This window comes from Callithrix jacchus, chromosome 16 (genome assembly GCF_049354715.1).
Source record: "Callithrix jacchus isolate 240 chromosome 16, calJac240_pri, whole genome shotgun sequence".
Lineage (NCBI taxonomy): Eukaryota > Metazoa > Chordata > Mammalia > Primates > Cebidae > Callithrix > Callithrix jacchus.
The window spans coordinates 25,405,440-25,425,886 of record NC_133517.1 but is presented as its reverse complement, the minus strand read 5'-3'; the positions used below and the strand labels follow the sequence as shown (position 1 = coordinate 25,425,886).

General features: G+C 40.4%; 1 protein-coding gene across 19 annotated transcripts in view; it reads right to left on the bottom strand.

The window, feature by feature from the left end:
- SULF1 (sulfatase 1) overlaps positions 1 to 20,447 on the bottom strand; it is a 195,575-nt gene that overhangs the window by 47,052 nt on the left and 128,076 nt on the right. For all 19 annotated transcript variants that reach the window (XM_078352605.1, XM_078352607.1, XM_054246670.2 and 16 more), the window contains 5 exons: positions 12,623 to 12,773; positions 11,515 to 11,690; positions 9,829 to 9,957; positions 9,493 to 9,549; positions 8,216 to 8,345 (listed from right to left, as the gene is read on the bottom strand). In XM_078352605.1, coding sequence (XP_078208731.1) covers positions 8,216 to 8,345; positions 9,493 to 9,549; positions 9,829 to 9,957; positions 11,515 to 11,690; positions 12,623 to 12,773 — 643 coding nt within the window. The remainder of the gene's footprint in view (positions 1 to 8,215; positions 8,346 to 9,492; positions 9,550 to 9,828; positions 9,958 to 11,514; positions 11,691 to 12,622; positions 12,774 to 20,447) is intronic.

Sequence of the window (20,447 nt, the reverse complement as noted above, 5' to 3'; positions counted from 1 at the left end):
GCCCAGAATTTCATATCCTGCCAATTTAAGCTTTACATCTGAAGGAAAAATAAAATCTTTTAGGAACAAGCAAGTACTCAGAGATTTTATTACCACCAGGCCTGCTTTACAAGAACTTCTAAAAGAAGCATTATACACAGAAAGGAACAACCAGTATGACCCTTTCTAAAAATACACCAAAAAGTAAAGAGCATTAACATAAAGAAGAATTTTTATCAACGAAAGGACAAAATAGCCAGTTAATATCAAATGGCAGCAACCCTAAATTTAAACCAACCAAATCTCCCAATCAAAAGATACAGACAAAATCTAACGGTATATCCAAAGATATACATAGACTCAAAATAAAGGGTTGGAAAAAAAAACGTACCAACCAAATGGAGAGCAAAAATAAATAAATAAAAAGCAGGAGTTGCAATTCTCACACTTAATAAAATAGATTTCAAAGCTACAAGGATGCAAGGGTAAAAGGATTAATGTAACAATCAGAGATCTTAACACCCAGATACATAAGACACATAATGAAATTTAGATTCAACGAGACAACAAATTGATAACGATATCCAGGACTTGAACTCAGAGCCAGAACAAATAAACACAATGGAGGTCTCCATTTTAAACACATAAAATATGCATTAACCACTTTAAATACTCAAAATATTGATCGGCCATTTTGAAACCCATTTTAGGAATGAAGTAATATTCCTTTTTCCCTCTTTTTCTTTTTTTCCCCTTCTTTTTCTCTTCTTCCCTCTAAAAAAAAAAAAAGAAAGAAAAAAGAAAATGTGGTATATATACACCATGGAATACTACTCAGGCATAAAAAGGAACGAAATAATGTACTTTTTTATGCAGCAACTTGATTGGAGCTGGTGACCATTATTCTAAGTGAAGTAACTCAGGAATGGAAAATCAAATATTGTATGTTGTCATTTACAAGTGGGAGCTAAGCTCTGAGGACATGAAGGCATAAGAATGATATGATGGGCTCTCAGGACTTGGAGGGGGAATCCAGGAAGCAGGAGAGGAATAAAAGACCACATACCGGGCACAGTATTCATTGCTTGGGTGATGGGATGCACTAAAATCTCAGAAATCTAACTAAAGAATTTATCCATATAACCAAAAGTCACTTGTATCCCCAAAACTATTGAAATAAAAATTTAAAAAATTGGCTACAACTTTTTCAAAGGTGCACTACAGTAAAAGCTTAATTTTACACACACACACACACACACACACACACACACACACACTAGTTCTGGTTATCATGTGTCTTATGACATTGATTTGGTCATAATGCAGATCAAATCATGTTCTCTGAAATGTCACAACTGTACAGTAATTTTGTGATAATCTGATTATTCTTCATGCCAAAATGAACATCATAAAAAACAGTTACCCACATGTGGACATGTGCTTAAAATATTTATCTTAACACTGGGGAATATACAAGGACCATATTCACACCTTTGTCCAAACTGCTTCTTAGCTCAAGTCATTGTCAAATTATCTCTCACGAATACAAAATAGTGTTACTTGTGCCAAGGAGATTAATCTCATGTTTTCTTTGAGATGGTGTGAGATGGGAAAGACACGGGGAGGGAAAGCAGAAAGGGAGAAGCAGAAGAGAGAGCAATGTTACCTCTTATAAATTTTAATCTGGATAATTACTTGTAAAAGTCAACACTGGAATGTTGGAAGATGTATGATTCTTGCAATTTCTAGAAAATGAAATTGGTAAAGTGATCTTGGCCAATGTTTGATAACCAGCATTTGTTGAGTGCTTTCTATGTCCTAGGCACTGTCCCAGATGCTTGACACATTTAACCCATATAATATTTACAACAACCAATGAGGCACGAACTATTATGATGCTCATTTTACAGATGAAGAAACTGAGGCAGAATTAGGTAAAGAAACTTGCACATAGTCAAATACCAAGAAAATCGTAGATCCAGAATATAATCCCAAACACCTTGATCATGATACTGATGGAAAAGAGAGTGGTATGAAGGTAGTGTGAGTCTTCAGGTTGGTCTTAGGTGAGAAGAGAGAGCTAAAAACATTATGCAAGTGAGAAAGTGGGATTCACATGTAACATTTAAGAAACATAGAGGAGGACCTGACTGTGGTCATCTGTTAGGAAATGGTGGAAAAGAAGACACAGTACAAATTAAGCAGAATGGGACTGTATTATACAGTTCGTGAGTGAAATGCCTATTCTCATGTTTGTCTTTTTCTGACTTGTTTGCAATGAATGCACAGAACCAAAAGATCTAATTAGATGCACAACTATTCACACATGAGTTTCAGCATGGGTTGAAGAGGTAAGGAAACCAGGTTTAAAGGCTGAGTGGTCCACAATGAACCCATGCACAGAGAATTCAGCAAGAGGATGGCATTGGGAGCTCAATCCTTCTGGATGTGCCGTCTGGAATCAGGTAGGCCAGGGGGAGATGTCGATGAGCCATGCTGCCATTTTGACCAGGCTTCAGTGAGTTTCTAGAAACAAGCTGTCCGCTTCTGGAAAACTAACAATTCTAGGAGGATCTCAGTGGTAAATTATTCGTGCTCTGCAGCTGGTCATAAAGGGTCAGAGGGATATACGGTGAAAGGGGTAAATTTTGGATAAGAACATAGATCCTGGAGCTAACCCAGTTTCCACGCAACGAACTACGTTCTATTTCTGGTATAATATTATCAGCTTGCATGATGTTGAGGTCCTCACGGATTTTTAAACAAATGTTTGATTTTATATTGATCCCGTAGTAGAAAGGTAAACTAAATTTTAAAGATGTTGGAATTCAACAATCCATCAAAATGACTTGATATTTGCCCTATCAAAACAAAGCAGGGTGCTTTTTTCCTCTTAAATGCCAGATAATATATAAAGTGTACTTCAAAATCAGATGCCCAGGGAATTTTGCTTTTATGTAGCTCCTATTTAAGACATCAATTCCCATGCCTAGAAGAAGAAGAAGAAAAACCAACCCAATAATGTTCACTTGGCATTTGTGGATCTCAAGCTTATCTACACATATGAGTCCTCAGGGGAGCTTGAAAAAAACACGGATACCTGGGTCTCATAACCAGAGGTTCTGATTTAACTTGTCTGGGCTGGGACTTAAACATAAGCATTTCTAAGGCTGCCCATATGATTCTAATGTGCCCATAGTCAGGCAACTGCCATTCATAGTGTCAAAGGGAAAATCTGCCTGGCAATTTTGCAGCGGCAGCACGTTACAGGGAAGAAAGTACTCAAAGTGAAGTGAAGAGATGCAGGTTTTGGCTTTGGGTTTGTAACTCAACTTTTCTGGACCTAAATTTCCTCATCAGAAAAATGATACCAATAAACTTAGAAGATTTCTAAGATTCCTTCAGACTTCGATATTCTCTGGTTCTAGGCCTGTGATTCTTAACCTTGTTTAAAAATACAGATTCCTTGGCCTCATCTCCAGATGCTTTAACCTGGATGGTGTGAGGTATGCATCAGCATTTTTCAAATGCCACCTCGGTGAGTTTATTTTTTATTTTATGTTATTTTATTTTTATTTGTCTGAGACAGGGTCTCACTGAGTTGCCCAGTGTGGAGTGCAGTGGCACGATCATGGCTCACTGTAGCCTCAACTTCCTGGGCTCAAGCGATTCTCCCACCTCAGTCTACTGAGTAGCTGGTACTACAGGCACACACCACCATGTCTGGCTGTTTTGTTTGTGTGTCGAGATGGGGTCTCCCTATGTTGCCCAGGTTGGTCTAGAACTCCTGCCTCAGCCTCTCAGAGTGCTGGGATTATGGGAGTAAGGCATGAGCTGCGGTGCCCGGCCCCACGTGAGTTTAACGTGCCACCAGCATCAAGTATCACTGCTCTTTGTTCTCTGTGGAACAAACATGCTTTAAGACAGAGGTTGAGATTTGTACATAAGTATGCACATATGCACGTTTGTGATTGCGTGGGGGGATGGGGAGCGCCTGCACATAAACGTGCCTATGGGTGTAATGCCCAGCTGAGAGAGTGGTGGGAATTCATACTCTACCTCATATTAATTCAGGAACATGGAAGTAATGCAAACACATATGTCCATGTTGTCTTAATTAGTCCCCACTGGTTGTTGTGTTCACATAGTCAAGAAGTGATGCCAAGTCTCTGGGATTCCAGCCCATTTTAATTCTCTCTCTTTTTTTTTCTTTTGAGATAGAGTTTCACTCTTGTGGCCCAGGCTGGAGTGCAATGGTGCGATCTCAGCTCACTGCCACTTCTGCCTCCTGGGTTCAAGTGATTCTCCTGCCTCTGCCTCCTGAGTAGCTGAAATTACAGGCGTGTGCCACCATGCCTAGCTAATTTTGTATTTTTAGTAAAGACGGGGTATCTCTGTGTTTGTCAGGCTGGTCTTCAACTCTTGACCTCAGGTGATCCACCTGTCTTGGCCTCCCAAAGTGCTGGGATTACAGGTGTGAGCCCTGCGCCCAGCTTCAGCCCATTTTAATTCTTACTGGCTTCATAGAATTGAAAACAGCCTGTAAGATGGCCTGGAACAGTAACAACACCCAATATTGGCACACTAGAGAAAATCTCAGTCTCACTTAGTACATTACACGTACAATATCACTTAATTCTCACAAGTGTGAGGTTAATTATCTCCATTTTAGAGGGAGAAAACCTGTGACTCAGGAGAAAGTAAGTGACCTATTCGAGAAGAAAGTGGTGGCTGCCAGTGTTCTAACCGAAACCTTTGGAACTCTTCCCTTTACTGACTTACTTCATGCACCTGCATCGACTCCACCAAACAGCCGTTAGGTGACCCGGCACAAAGATGTGGCCGGAGGGGGGCATTCACTGTCTCTTTGGGATTAAGAGTGAAGAGAATAAGTCTAGTTGTACTGATTTTCCCTTTGTACACCATGGAGTGTCAAAACCCAAGACTGTGTTGCCTTGGAATGAAGGCCATTAACCTTCTTAAGAGAAACAGAAGCAGGGCATGTGCCAGGAGTGAACGTGTCGACACAGAGGATTTCAAGCAGGCCAGTTCTAGCCTCAGCAACCACCTCGAACCTGAACAATTCATTATCACTATTCTGAATTTTGTTCTTCCTTTTTTTTTTTTTTTTTTTTAAAGCCAGTGATACTGTTGCTGAAAAAGATAACCTTCAAAGTATCCAGAAAGAAAGCAAAATGCCAAGATATAAAAAACTGATGGCCGGGCACAGTGGCTCACGCCTGTAATCCCAGTGCTTTGGGAGGCTGAGGTGAGTGGATCATGAGGTCAAGAGATCAAGATCATCCTGGCCAACATGGCGAAATTTTGTCTCTACTAAAAATACAAAAATTAGCTGGATATGGTGGTGCGCACCTATAGTCCCAGCTACTCAGGAGGCTGAGGAAGGAGGAGAGCTTGAACCCAGGAAGTAGAGGTTGCAGTGAGTTGAGAGTACCACTGCACTCCATCCTGGTGACAGACGAGACTCCATTTCAAAAGAAAAATAGAAAACAGAATTGTTAGAACACAAAGAGCTGGCTGGGCACGGAGGCTCACCCCTGTAATCGCAGCACACTGGGAGGCGGAGGTGGGTGGATTGCTTGAGTCTAGGAGTTCCAGACCAGCCTGGGCAACATGGCAAAACCTCATCTCTAAAAAAGCACAAAAATTACTTGAGCATGGAGTTATGTGGCTATAGTCCTAGCTACTCAGGAGGCTGAGGTGGGAGGATCACCTGAGCCCAGGAGAGCAAGGCTGTGCTGAGCCATGATTGAACTACTGCACTCCAGCCTTGGTGACAGAATTACACCCTGTCTCAAACACAACAAAACAACACACAACACAGCTGGCAGGTTCGACCCACAGATTCAATAACCGCTTTAAAGATTCAGGCTCAAAATTTTCTTGAAGTTCTTGGATTCCTAAGCTTTGGTTTGAGGACAACCAGCAAACAAAATCATGGGTTAGAATAGTGCTTCGCAAACTTTCAGGGGGCATCAGAGTCACTTGGAGGACTTGTTAACATACAAAGATTCACCCTTTGGGGTTCTGATTCAGATCTGCAATAGCCAGAGAATTTGCATTTCTGACAAACTTAGGGATGCTGATTCTACTGGTTCAGGTTGAAAGTAACAATTCACTAGTGCTGTGGAGACACTGAAGCTAGAGGCAATCAGAAATACACTCCAGCTCTTCGCTCCTAAAGCTCACTCAAGCCCAATGTTAAGAAATTCTATAGAAAGAAATCACGAAATCACCATCAGGGGCATAGCCTAATTCTTTGTTCCATGAATTCAGGCCTTTCCAAAAGAGACCATTGCTGACGTTTTCCTCTATCCATGTGATGGATCTAAATTCAGACTGGTTCACAGAGAAATCAAACAGTGGAGGAAAATTCCAGATATGAAAGCATTTCATGGGGCCAAAACAAGCTTAGAAAAATAAGAAAAAGCAAAAGTAAGTTTTTAACATAGTTAGCATTCAGCTCGTGAGTGAAAAGCTTGTGCCAAAGTACCATAATCTAGTTTACGTTACATTTGCCCTTTAGGACCTACATTAAAATTTTAGGGCAAGCCATATGGAGAGGTTTGTAAAATTATACACTGAAAGGTAGGCAATGTACCTTATTCCCAAAAGGCTATAATGTTCACCTCTTAGAGATAAAAGAGTAACAAGATCACCAATTTGCATGAGATATATTTAACACTGAACATTTGCAACTCCTGAATAAAAGTAAATTAGCCTATGGAGGCTGGCTCATAAAAATCATCTTAGAGCTACAAAACAATTCTGAGCTTTTATTCATAATAATACTTGCAGCTTTCACAAGAAAGATTTGAAGACTGCAAATTAAAATATAATGAATAGGTCTAAGCTTTTCTCCACTAAACACTTGAAAATTAAGACATACTAGAATGCAGTGAAGGCTTAGATTTAGCCCTTCCTTCAACGGCTCTCCCTCCCTATCCTCTTCTATTTCAAAGGGATTTTGTGTACAAGAAAGCATGAGGAAATGCAGGGTATCAAGTTGTTTGTTATGAATGTCTATTCAACAAGCTAGAGACCATATAATAAGCATATAATGAATGAGGTCATTTTAATAATAACTTAGTTACCTACTCATTCCATGAGTCTGACATCCTGAACTGGTGTTGGCAAATTGTGTGGCTATCTAGAGGTCAGTTAAATTAAAAAAGACTCACAGAAGATTTGAACTTCTCTTCACCTGGTTATTGTAACTTACCTTGGAAGGCAGCAAGTGGCCTGAGTTTTTGAATCCAACTCCTGTTTGAATGGCAGTTGCCCGTTTGTAAAATGGGGATGCCAATGCCCACCTCACTCTACAGATGTGAGGATTAAATTCAGTAAATGCATACAAAATCCTGTGTACCATGCCTCACGTAAGACAAATGCTCACGATGTGTTAGTGTTTTCCACTTTCCTCTGATTTTGTTCTAAGCTGCAATGATTTGGGCAGAAGTTCAGTTCCTCTGGTCATGACAGCATACTTTCAGCTAGCATACTTTTCAATCAAGAGCATTTAAAATCATTGGTTCTAAACTGGTTTAAATTCATATGTTCTTGCTTTCTTTAAAAGCAATGTTAATTCATCACACGGTACTTCTTTTATTCTTACTGATAATAGCTGGTGCTCTGAGTAGCCTGGCTTCTATAGTAATATTTCTACTAATAAAGAGGATTTACTCTAATGAAATATTTGATGTCAGAACCTTTGTGAATAGAAGTTAGAACAATAAACAAACAGAAAACGGTTTCTCTTCTCATTCCGCAAGCTTGGTCACAGGCTCTGTCCTCTACTGGGGGTAAGAAGACATCTGACTTTAGCCTAGGGTGAAGGCCTTATCTTATCTCTTGGGGTGGTTCACTGCCCAGAGGTTCAGCATGCACCTGTGCTTTGACTAAGTAGCCTCGGCAACCCTTCAGTGACTAGTCTAACAGGAATCTTCATCTCAGAGGAAACCAGTGTCTTTTGGCATAGAATTTTCTCTGAGATCATCATCTTTGTAAACTGGAGGGAGCCCAAGTAGTAATGGGAAGGCCCAGCCTGAACCAGCTACATAATTCTGTTCACAGAGAGGTGTCTCTGAGCTTGCCCTCATGGCCATTAGGAAAAGCTTATTTATACACAAACGTACATTTTTTATATGATGAAAATGTTCTAAATGAGAGATGGAGAAGCACATGAGTGGTGGTAAGGAAAGCCAGTGTCACTCACCTGCCCCGGCTGCTCACAGGCTGTCTGGTACCTGGCCTGCTGGCACAGTTCTTTGACCCGCTCGTATTTGGGCAAGTGATTTGACTGTTGGATATTCTTGCTGGACTCTTCCTTCTTACGTAGAAATTTGCTTTGACAAAACGGGAAAAGCTTCGTATATGAGAAGTGATCTGAATTACCATCTCTGAGTCCTGCCTACTCTTTTTTTTCTCTGTCACATGACTCCACATTCTTTAAACAGCAATAAATAGATGTTAAAGCTCTGTCTATAGGACTTCAGCATTTGATGGGTCCTTTGTGAAAACGACAAATTGGGTAGGATGAAGATGAGAGGTCAGGAAAAGATTCATTCCTCCCAAAAGCATTAAATTCAAATTTTGGGATTACATGTTTCATTTACACGTTCAAAGGTCTTTCTGTTAAAAAATTACATGAATGTTTTCTCTCTCCTAATTTATGTACAGAGAAAAACAAGGCAATGGGCATTGAAGAATCAAAAGGGGAAACCCAGAAATGACACTGGAAATAATCACAATGGCATACACTTATCTATTTAAAACTAGGAAAGGCACATAAGGGAAAGAAGTAGGAAGTAGGAAGAAGGGTGCCAGGTAAGCCTTGGAGGCAGCTTAGAGAAGAATGTGGGGAGGATGGAAGAGAAACTCAATCCGCTGGTCTGATTAGAAACCAACAGTGAGAAATGCAACAGTAAATCTACACCCATGATTAGGATTTGGTGCAATCTTATGAGCATTTGTTCTTTTTGGGGTGTGTGGAGTCATCATTGTCTTGCTTTTTTGGTATTTTAAAAATGGATATATCATAATTATACATATTTTGAGGGTACATATGATATTTTGATACCAGTCTACAATGTGTAATGATCAAATCAAGAAAATTGGGATATTCATCGTCTCATTTATCTTTTCCTTGTGTTGGGAACATTACAATTCTTTACTTCCAGCTATTTCAAAATATACCAGAAATTATTGTTAATGATAAAGTCCCAACTATGCTATCGAATACTATAACTTCTATCTAACTGTATTTTTGCAGCAATTGACCAATTTGAGAGTTTGTTCTTTACAATTCTGATCCAGCAATAATTAGCCTACTGGCCACTAGAGAATAAGTAGCAAACCACTCAATCTTGTAACGAGGCTTGCAAAATCTGCATGCTTAGTAAACAAAAATAAGGAGGAAAAAAAAAAACACCCAGCAGGGAGAGCTGCCCACTAGGACTGGTTCCCAGAAGCACCCCAGGAACCAATAATTACCCTCTTTCCACTAGGAATGTATCACGCCAAATTTTGGCCTTCTTGTTTGTTCGAAACCTGAAAGCAAAATGATAATATTTACTGTTGGCATCTGGACATTTTTCCAAATGGATCTGTGCTAACAACTTATTTAAAGAAACACCTCTCACTTCCCACAGACCACGACTGCATCTCCATCAATATGCTATTCACTAGCAGCTGAAAATTGCTCAGCTTGGGGGTGATCCTTGTGGGCAAGGCATATTTTGCCTCCATGTCTTCAGTTGCTGGCTGGCTCTGGGCACCGGCCAGAGCTCAGTGTGTTTGGGGCTGGCTGAGAGAGGAACAGTGACGCACCTGTTACCTGGCTTTTCTGGGTCCAGAAGCTTGAGGACAGACTTGCCGTCCACATCAGGAGGTGTGTCGAGCCCAGCGATATCCAGGATCGTGGGGGCCAAGTCAATGTTGAGAACGATCTGTGGGACTCTGTAAAGGGGGTGGATGGTGATGGCTGAGATCCAACGCCAGGGGAAGGTGGCACTTAAGGCTGCTTTTTCTACAGCAGTGACTCAATGGCCTTCCACTCTTCTCACCCCCTCATCTGGTCTCCTAGGCATGGTGGTTGCATGTGACAAGGGTGGGTATGTGATCACAGCAATGGCACTGAGCAAGATTAACTGACTCTCATGAGGGTCAGGCTGGAGAGATGCCTGCCTGATCCTTCTTTAAACAGCAAGAAATAGACACTAAATCTCTGTCTACAGGAGTTTAACATTTGATGGGTCCTTTGTGAAAAGGACAAACTAAGTAGGATGAAGATGAGAGGTCAGGAAAAGATTCATGCCTCCCAAAAGCATTAATTTCAGAATTTGGGCATACATGTTTTATTTTACATGCTCAACATTCTTTTTGTTAAAAAATCACATAAATGTTTTCTCTCTCCTAATTTATGTACAGAGAAAAATAAGGCAATGGGCATTAATGAATCAAGAGGGGAAACCCCTGTGGTCTGACCACATCGCCAGGCAAGAGGCAGCCTGATACATGGTTTTTGCGGTATGCACACTCTTGTTTAAAACTCAATAGTCCATAACTCTCTTAAAATAAATATTTAAAAAAGGCTACCTCGTCCTTAAAACATAAAGCCTTCTAGATATAGAGCTGACAATTCCCAGGTTGTTTCTAATAATCTCAGGAAGCACATCCTTCAAAGAAATCCTTACTTCAATCGCCCTTTCTCCAGGATGTAGTGTGATGCACTAGCACATGAGGTGGATGGGGAGATTCAGAACATCTGGGTTCTGGGCCCCACTGCCACCACTTCCATAATTAGAGATCTGAGATGAGCACTGACACTGCCTGCCTAGCTTCACCGTTACATCAGGGGTCCAGGCTAGATGCTTTTTAAGGGCCATTCCAGCTTCTGGATTCTACTTCCACTTTTTCTTTTAGTCTTTCCATAATTCTTTCATGGATGCAATCCCATTTTATGCAAAACATTCTGAGATGATTGGCAAGGCCATTTTATGATGGGAAAATAGAGATGCAAAGAGATGCAGTGACCTGCCTGCAGTGACAGAGAGCAGTCTAGTCCTTCAGCTCTTTCCCTTTAAAACAAAATCCAACTTTAAAAAATTTATCTTTTAAAAACAGTTCTTGAGTAAAATTTTTTTAAAGTTAAACACTAAAAGGATGGCATCTGCTTTTTTTTTTTAATGACAGGGTATCTCTGATTCAAAGAAGGATTATGTCCCAGAAGATCACACCCTGTTTGTGTACACAGACCAAAAAGACGTGAATTCCAGTCAATTTGAGAGAATTAGTCATTGATTCCGTTATTTTACCTTTTTCTTCAAGTAGTATACTTCATCTAATTTAAGATGTGGCAGGGGGGAAAAGGTTTTCATCTTCTAAATTAACCAACCCACATACATCCTTTTTTGTTTTGGATGAAAGGAAACCAGATATGGAGACTGGTAATTGAATTATCTTAGACACACATGAGATATGACAGTTGAATGTTGCAAACAGAGAAATACATACATTGATCCTGGTTCTACGCTTGGACCACGAATAAAAAAAGGCACACGAATATCAAAGTCATATGGCATGGATTTCCCCTTGACCAGTCCAAACTGCCCGATATGGTAACCGTGGTCAGCAGTGTAAATGATGTAAGTGTTCTCCAGCTCCCCTGTCTCCACAAGCATGTTATACAGCTGAAATACAGCACAGGAACAAGTCAGAATCAATTGTGCTGGTGTAAGATGATGCTCGATAGTGTTGCCATGATCGCCCCCAAATCTTTATCCTGTTATTTTTAAAAGGCAAGAGTTGCTTTAATAATGTTATCCACATTTTCTATTTGCTTACAGTGTTGGCTGGAAAAGGTCCAATGGTAAAGTTAAAATGTAACTATTTGGAATCTGGCACATTCTACCTACAGGTTTTTTATTTGCTTGTCTGGTAAAACAAAAGCAAAAACGTCCCCCCACTCCCCCGAATACAACAACCTCTACCATCAAACTTCATAGGTTTTACTTGGAAAAATCCATTGTTAAAGCAATTTTATCATCACATATCTAATTACCAAGGGTTAAAAACAGGCTGCTTCAGAGCCTGATCCAGTTAAATCCAGCCTGAGGCATGTCTTGTTTGGCTTATATTATGCTTTAAAGTTCAGAAAATTTCAAATAAAGTTTTTTTGTTTCTGGCTTCTTTTAAAAAGTCAGAAGACCTGCTGATACTTGATCCACATTTCCACATGGCAAAATTTAGCTGGAGCTGAGTAATTGCTGTTGCTTTAGATGGGGCCCTTAAGTTCAAGTTCGAGTTCAAGTTCACCACACGCTCCATCATTCCTTATTGCCTTTGAGGATGTGGTCCCTGATTTACACTGATTTGATTTTCCTCTCCTCTTTTTTTTTTTTTTTTACTGGCTTCGTAGGAAACCAACCCTGGAGAGGTAGATGGAATGAGGACAAGATAGGAGAGGGATGATTAAGCCACTAAATACATACTCTCTCTTTCTTTCTCTCTCAACATCATGCTGGAAAACGAAGGGGAAAAAACCAAACAGGATTGGCAAGAATGAATCTACACAAAGGACGCTGGGCCAAAAACTATCACTGAAGTAGGTTCATGTGCTTACCCTCTCCACAGAATCATCCACTGACATCAAAGTCTGGAGCCTTTTGCGCTGTAGAATGTTTGTAAATTCCATGTGGATGGGCAGCATGGGTCCTGTGTACTGCATAATCCAGTGTTTATCCATATTTGGTGCATAGTTATAACTAGGAGTTCTGAAAATATCCAGAAAGAAATCTTACTATGTATTTCTAACTTAGTCATTTAGGAAAATATCTCAAGGTTGTGAAATAATCATTAAGGAGAGACAATTGAGACACTGCTAAAACATTTTCCTCTTCCAACTATCTTCTGTTTGCATTTATGAGAAGATGAAGTCTTCACCACCCTAACAGCAAATATCCTGTTTATACATTCAAACATATAAAACCACGACTGGCAGCTGAGCGTGCCATTAGAAGTTCATTTGGGTTCACTGAATAAAATGTGTAAGAAACACATCAAGATGATTATGGTTACATTACGAATCTACAGATAAAATCTCAGTAAGGTACAAAGGAATAGTCTTATTGACGTTAACTCATAAAAATGTTATTGCTAATGAGGCTATTAAATATAGTCACAAATATGTTATTTGGAATGATGAATCATTATTTCAACACATTTTTTCTCTTGAATACTTGAATAAGTATTTCCTTAATTACTTAAATATCTAGTCTTTATGAGTTTTGTATAGAGATACCATAAATTTAATTGGATTTGTGGGAATGATAACGAAGTCTGTTTCTGCAATATACAGGTTTACCAGTTTACCAATAAAGCTATTCATGGCCAGGCACGGTGACTCATGGCCAGCATTTTGGGAGACTGAGGTGGGTGGATCACCTGAAGTCAGGAGTTCGAGACCAGCCTGTCCAACATGGAGAAACCCTGTCTCTACTAAAAATACAAAACTGGCTGGGTGTGGTGGGGTGTGCCTGTAATCCTAGCTACTCGGGAGGCTGAGGCAGGAGAACTGCTTGAATCTGGGAGGCAGAGGTTGTGGTGAGCTGAGATCGAGCCATTGCATTCCAGCTTGGGCAACAAGAACAAAACTCTGTCTCAGTAAATAATAAATAAATAAATAAAGCTATTCATTTAATAAACGAATCAATATAGGTGCCAGGAATAAATAAATAAATAAATAAATAAAGCCAATCGTTTAATAAACGAATCAATATAGGTGCCGGGAATAATTTCTGTAAGCCACAAGGAAATGGTCCTATTGTTCCAGGAGAGGTTAGTTCAAGTCTGTATTTAATCTACACAGAGATCCATGCCTTCCACTGCATACTCAAAAAAATGTCACCTTCTCTTTGATGTTTTACCCAACTCCCTCAACCATTCAATACTGACACCTCATGCTCTGGCATGGGGACATAAGATGTCTATGCTATGACAATTCTCACTCTGAGAATTATTTGTTTATATTTGAACTCTTTACAGACTATAATCCATTTGAATATTCTCCTTCAATGTTATTAAGCACATAGAGGTTGTTTAATATTAAAAGCTGAGTGAGAATTTAACACAGGTTGGGTATTGTGCAAACCATCTTATATACATAACTCATCTAATTGTCTCAGCTCTTCTGTAAAATAGGGCTAGTATTCCTGTTTTACAGCTGAGAAAATCAAGGCTTAGAAAAGTTAAGGAACTCCTGCAAATTGAAAACACTAGTAAGTGGTAGAAACAGGACTGAATTCCAAAGCCCACTTCCTTTAACAAAATGCATGAAAAGTAAAGAGAGGGGTGCTTCCTACATCTGAGATTGCTTTTAATATGAACCACAACTTTACAAATAGGCGGCCTCAAAGAATGAGCAATAGTTTATGTGACTGAGAAATCTGATTCTCTTGTTTCTGTTCTGGGGAGGATCCCATCAGTGAAATACTGTGGATAATAATGGCTGAACGTGACCCCGTGCCATTATTTATATTATATTATAAAACTAGGGAGAGAATAAGTCACTGTGAGCTCATTGATTTCAGGAGTCTTGACAGAGTCCTCCACTTGTTCTGTGGTGTGGATTTCCCATGGGGAAAGCTTGGAGTTTCTGAGATTCATGGTGGTATGCTGGGACACTGCCATGCACACTAGGCTGTATAAATGCTACCTGCTGTTATACATTCTCTTCTGCCGGTAGGTTTGCAGGACCTCTCTTTTGATAGTAGAAAATGCTGGTTTGGGAACCTTGGCCTTCTTGGTTCACAAAGTTACCCTGCTGACCAGCATGGGTGCTGATTACTCAGTAGAAGCACAGCAGCACAAATAATATAACATTAAGCTCAGAAGACGCTGTCCTAAGAAACTCATGTTTAAAAAGAGACAAGATCCTAGAGTGGAAAAGAGGGTGTGGCTCACATGTGCTCATCTGTAAATGGAGTTAATAGCACTTTTCTTAAAAAGTTGTTTGGTCCAGGTGAGGTGGCTGATGCCTATAATCCCATCACTTTGGGAGGCCCAGGCAGGCAGATCACCTGAAGTCAGGAGTTCAAGACCAGTCTGGACAACATGGCAAAAACCTGTCCCTACTTAAAATACAAAAATTAGCTGGGTGTGGTGGTAGGCACCTGTAATCCCAGCTACTAGGGAGGCCGAGGTGGGAGAATCCTTTGAACCCAAGAGGTGGAGTGTCACAGTGAGTGAGATCATGCCACTGCACTCCAGCCTGGGCGACAGAGCGAGATTCATCTAAAAAAAAAGGCTGTTTTGAGAAACAACCACCATATATACATAGCACTTAAAATGCCTCCATGAGGCACATGAATTTCCTCCATGAGTCAATAAACAAGTAACTCCCATGTATTATCTGGGTTGGTAAAAATCCACAGTATTCTAAAACAAACTCTTCACCTGTCTTTTTTTTTTTTTTTTTTTTTTTTGAGACATAGTCTCGCTCTGTTGCCCAGCCTGGAGTGCCGTGGCATGATCTCCATCTCAGCTCTGCAACCTCTGCTTCCCGGGTTCAAGGGATTCTCCTGTCTCAGCCTCCCGAGGAGCTGGGATTACAGGCGTGTGCCACCATGACTGGCTAATTTTTTGTATTTTTAGTAGAGATGAGGTTTCACCATGTTAGCCAGGATGCTCTCGATCTCCTGACCTTGTGATCCGCCTGCCTCGGTCTCCCAAAGTGCCAGGATTACAGGCATGAGCCACCAACCCCAGCCTGACCTGTCATTCCTAAGACAAACTCAATATAAACTCTCTCCTGCCTACCAAAGTAAATGATTCATGAACCAAATAGTCCATTACTTTTTATTTTTTGGCTTGAAAGAGTCCATCATATCTAAAAGTAAACCACAGTCGGAAGGGAAGTCAGGAGGGACCTAAGCCCATGTTTCTTATTCTTCATGCAGCATGTTGCGTTTCAAATAGGATTAGGTTAAGAGGTTGAGGAGGAGGAGAGAGGGGCTTCTAAATCCCCTCAAAAAGAGTTTTTCGCCCATGGGGGTAGTTCGAGGTCACAGAAATATAGCAAGTTGATCGTGAAAGGCCCCTAACCATTTACTGATACGTGACCTGAAAAAGAATACAGCTATCACAGATTACACAGGGTTTCTTTATAATACCTCAACATCCTTCACTTACTGCCTTTGATGTTAGGTTGGCTTAATTTAAAAATAAATCTAGTTGGCTTTTTAAAAACCACAAAACCTCAACACAAATAAAAATTACAATAGGGAACTGAAATGCAGGCTCACAGTGGGCAAATTATATCTTCCACCAGTTACCTTGATGTGCTTGGCATAGCTCCACCCCACTTGCAGGAACAGGGAAGCCTGCAGCAAATTATAAGCCTGAAATTGGACTCCCGGATTTACAGAATGACATATGTTAAATCTGGCTTATATTAAAAGGGAGAGTTCAGGGATTGTTGTCAAAGCTCTCCTCCCCTGCCCCCCCCTTCTTATTTTTCTTAATTTCTTGATATGGGAGATGACCCCCAGATCTGCGGATGAGGTCCCAGGTGGGATCTCAGCAGGCAGCAGGGACAGAGTGCGTATGTGCCTTTTAAAGGAAGACAGACTGCCACTGCTTCCCACAGAACAGCAGCTGTTCAGGGACCTGCAGGTGGAAGGTCAGGGGTCACTGGAATTGACAATGTTGTTGAAAAGTGATCTTTTGCCAAAGGCCTGTGGTTGCCTCCTGCTGTGGTCTGCCAAATTCCTCGAAGACGCAGCCTTCTGTTCCCCAGTGATAATTAAGGCCTGCTTCCCTAACTAAGGATTGACTTCAAATTATTCAAATAGGGCCTGGAGCTGTCAACTGGATCACAAGCCACTTAAAAAAGCAGGTAACCGTTATTGGGAGAAATGGAAAACCACATATTGGGTTATTCTAGAATGTTTTGGAATTAGACTCAAATTTGCATCCCAGCTCTGTTCCTTAATGGTATGTGATCTTGGACAACTTTTTGTCTAAGCCTCAGTTTCCTCATCTATATAATGGGTATAACAACTTTAAAGAGTTCTTGTGAGGGTTAAGAGATTTCTGTGGCTCTAGAGAGCAAATTCTGGAACCATACCATACCCATTCTCATAGGTAGTTGGAAAAGAACTTATTCCTTAATAGCTCATTGGATTGTTGCAGCAACTCTGAGGACTCAGCAGGGCATATTAGCCCATCTTACAAATGAGGAAGTAAAGTATACAGAGGTGTCTCAGAAATAATGTACCGGGGCAGCTCTTTGTCAGTGCCCCTTCTATGACATCACACACAACGTGCCTCAGAAATCCCAGTCATTAAAAAGAAAATTGATGCATCTATTTCTTACTATCAAAAGTAAGTCCTAAAATCTTAGCCTTCATCCTGATTTCAAATACCAGCTTCCTATTCAGGTATCTTCCCATCTGTTGCTGTGTCTACTTTGTTGCAAATACAGAATAAAGTCTCACTCTCCTAGGCACACTGGATGCATCCATGAAAAGTAGAAAACACAACACTGGCTATTGGCTTCATAATTGAGAGGCCAAAAGACTACACCAGCATTTTTGAATTTCTGTTGCTTTCTTAAAAAAATAAAAATCTGTGTTGGAGGTAGAGTCACACGCGTCTAACCTGGGAAGACCTTTCTATTGCCTGTTAGATAAGGGCTTCACCTAGAACTGCACACTCCAGACCTTATACTCCCAAGAAGGCATCCCTGTAATTCTCCATAGACCAATACCCTATATAAAAGTTCAGCTTTTCCCAGCAAGGCCTCCCTGCATATTGCTTTCCGTAGTCACTTCTCATTTGGATTTATTGCTCATTACGCTGGATCATGGATACTGTACTTGTAAGCTCAACCTTCACCATCACGCCAATTCTCCTGGATATCTGATTTTCTTTCTGGTATTGCTTATTGACATGACAGAACTAAGAATTCTGAAAATCAATAATGTTACCTTTCTTTTTGATGGGTGGGTATTTTAGGAGAATAATTCTTACTAGCAAAGAAAGAGTTTCCAGAGTTGCATGTGTTATATATGAAATCTGTATCTGGGAAATTGCGGAGAACTTAGGAGTTCATTTTTACTGCTCAGGGCCTTTGCTGTCACTCCAGTGAAAATTAGTATATTGCTAGTGATTTGTATCTAAACATGTGTTTTCTTCATTTGTTTAGTCTCAAACAAACAAAAAGCCCTAATAATCTAACCCTTAAAGGGTACTGACAGCAGGCCCATTATTCTCTGAGAAATGAAGTAGGCTTCAATTCCCAGAATAAGCCAGTGATACAGATTTGAGGCACACGTTCAAAGCATTAAATTAGAAATTCTATGCTTAATCTCCCAAGCTGCACCATCTCAGTTTTCACTAAAACTCAACTTGCCTAATTGACTTTGTGGAGATATTCCCCACCCGAGTTCAAGTATCTATAGATAGGTAACATTTGAACATATGCAAGATGATATCAAATGATCTTGATTATAAGTATATAAGAAAAATAATTCAGAGTCTTTTAATGAATCTACAAACACCAGTTAGAATTGTGCAAGTGCATAGAATTGTTTATAGCTCTAATCCGAATTGTGGCTGTGATATAAACTGAGTAAGTCTGGCCAAGAGACTTGAGTTTCAGTCTAGTTTTGCCCCTAACTACTCATGTGACCTTCACAAAACCATTTGGGTCTTCATTTAAAAAATACAGATTTTGGGTTTTTGTTTTTTAATCTAAAAAACCATTGAATTAGAGTATCTCTAGGTGTCCTTTAAAGTCATAAAGCCAATTGTTTAAATAGTTTTGATATGATTTTTAAAATGTTCTCATGTCAGCTATTCAGTGAGGTGAACATGTTTATTTACTAAGCAACAATGAAACGTGCAGCTACTTTGTCTGAAGGCATGCTCACCAGGCACTGGGAGGTAAAGAGATGAAGCATTTTTGTCCCTGTCTTCAGGACAAAGCTAAACTCCAGGGTACCATTCACATGAGATTTTGTTTGAATGCTGTCCCCCTGGAATTGTGCGACTTGACTTGAGGGATGTGAGTAAGCCAGCAACACCAACGCTGACAGTGTAAGTGGCAAATGGTCCACCCAGAGAAGAGCAAAGTGGAAACAGAGAGAAATGGGAGCCATGAGTTCTGCTCAAATCAGAATTTTTTTTTTTTTGTAGAATTTAAACTTTTCTCGTCTTCAAAAGCATGTCCTTTCATGTATTTGTGGAAAGAGGTATGAATGTGCAAATTCTTTTAAGGAAAGACATTTCTTTCCAGCTTTAGATAACAAAGGTGTTTCAAAACCTTCGTCCTGTGGCTTACGCAGAGGGAGCTTTTCCTTTGACATCCTGTGTTTATTCACAAGCTCTACCTTCACAACAACTCTTGCAAATTAGTGCACATGGACTGTTCTACCAAGAGTTTAGATTTCTCTTGAACTTGTGTATTTGTGTGTGTGAGAGTGTACGTGCACACACACACATTTACAGGTATGGGAAGAAAGAACTGTTAAATTGAAATAACAAGAAAAAATGTTTAAAGTTGACAGGACATGGTTTGTAGAGAGGTGATAAGGGGGTCCCTTAGCTTCCTGTAGAATCATCAGGGAGGTAAATGACGTCTCTTTCCCTGTCATAGCTTTTGTCCACAGGTGTGTATCATGACATCACCAAGGCCAGGAGAGAGACGTATGTTAAAGTGGAGGTGAAGGAATTGCATTCCTACGGCAATTCTGCGGAAGTAAGTTACTGAAAAGTAGAGTCTTAGCCAGAGCAAAGGGCCTTATAATAATAGGATTATCATGTGTGTTATTACGACTGAGGCTTCCTCTGATTTCTCAGAGGCCATGAATAGCTGAGTTACAGTTTGATTAAACCATTTTCCCTGTCAACAAGTGGTCGATAATCCCCTGTCATTCTTCCTTGGTAAGCATAAGCTCTACCAACAGTTTGTAAAGCGAAGGGGCCAATAGCGAACTGACTTCCTTTCTTTGTTGGGAACGGCAAACACCTTGGAAAGATGATACATTTGCCCATTCTGAGAGGGTCAGGTAGTTACAGCCTGGTGCCAGATGAAAGCTATCCGGATGATGCCTGACCACCAAGGAGGAAGACCGAAAGCAAAGTGCTCACGTTACTTGCATCCCCGCAATTGGGGAGAACTACGACTTTTTGCTCAGTGTTTGCAGGGTCTGCCAAATATTTCTGCAAAGTACTTAACTTCTTGCATCCCTTTGCTTGAATGTGTGGCTAATGTTTTCTCTAAGGAAGCCGGTCATTGAGTAGCCCCACGCACTACAGTCGGCAGCTTGTCTTCAATTTGTCTCCCTCCTTTTGTCTGAAGACTGAACTCTGAACCTGTGCACACACTAACTCCTTCCAGCCCCTTCCTCCAGCAGCAGCCAGGGAGACCTTCACAACAAAGATGC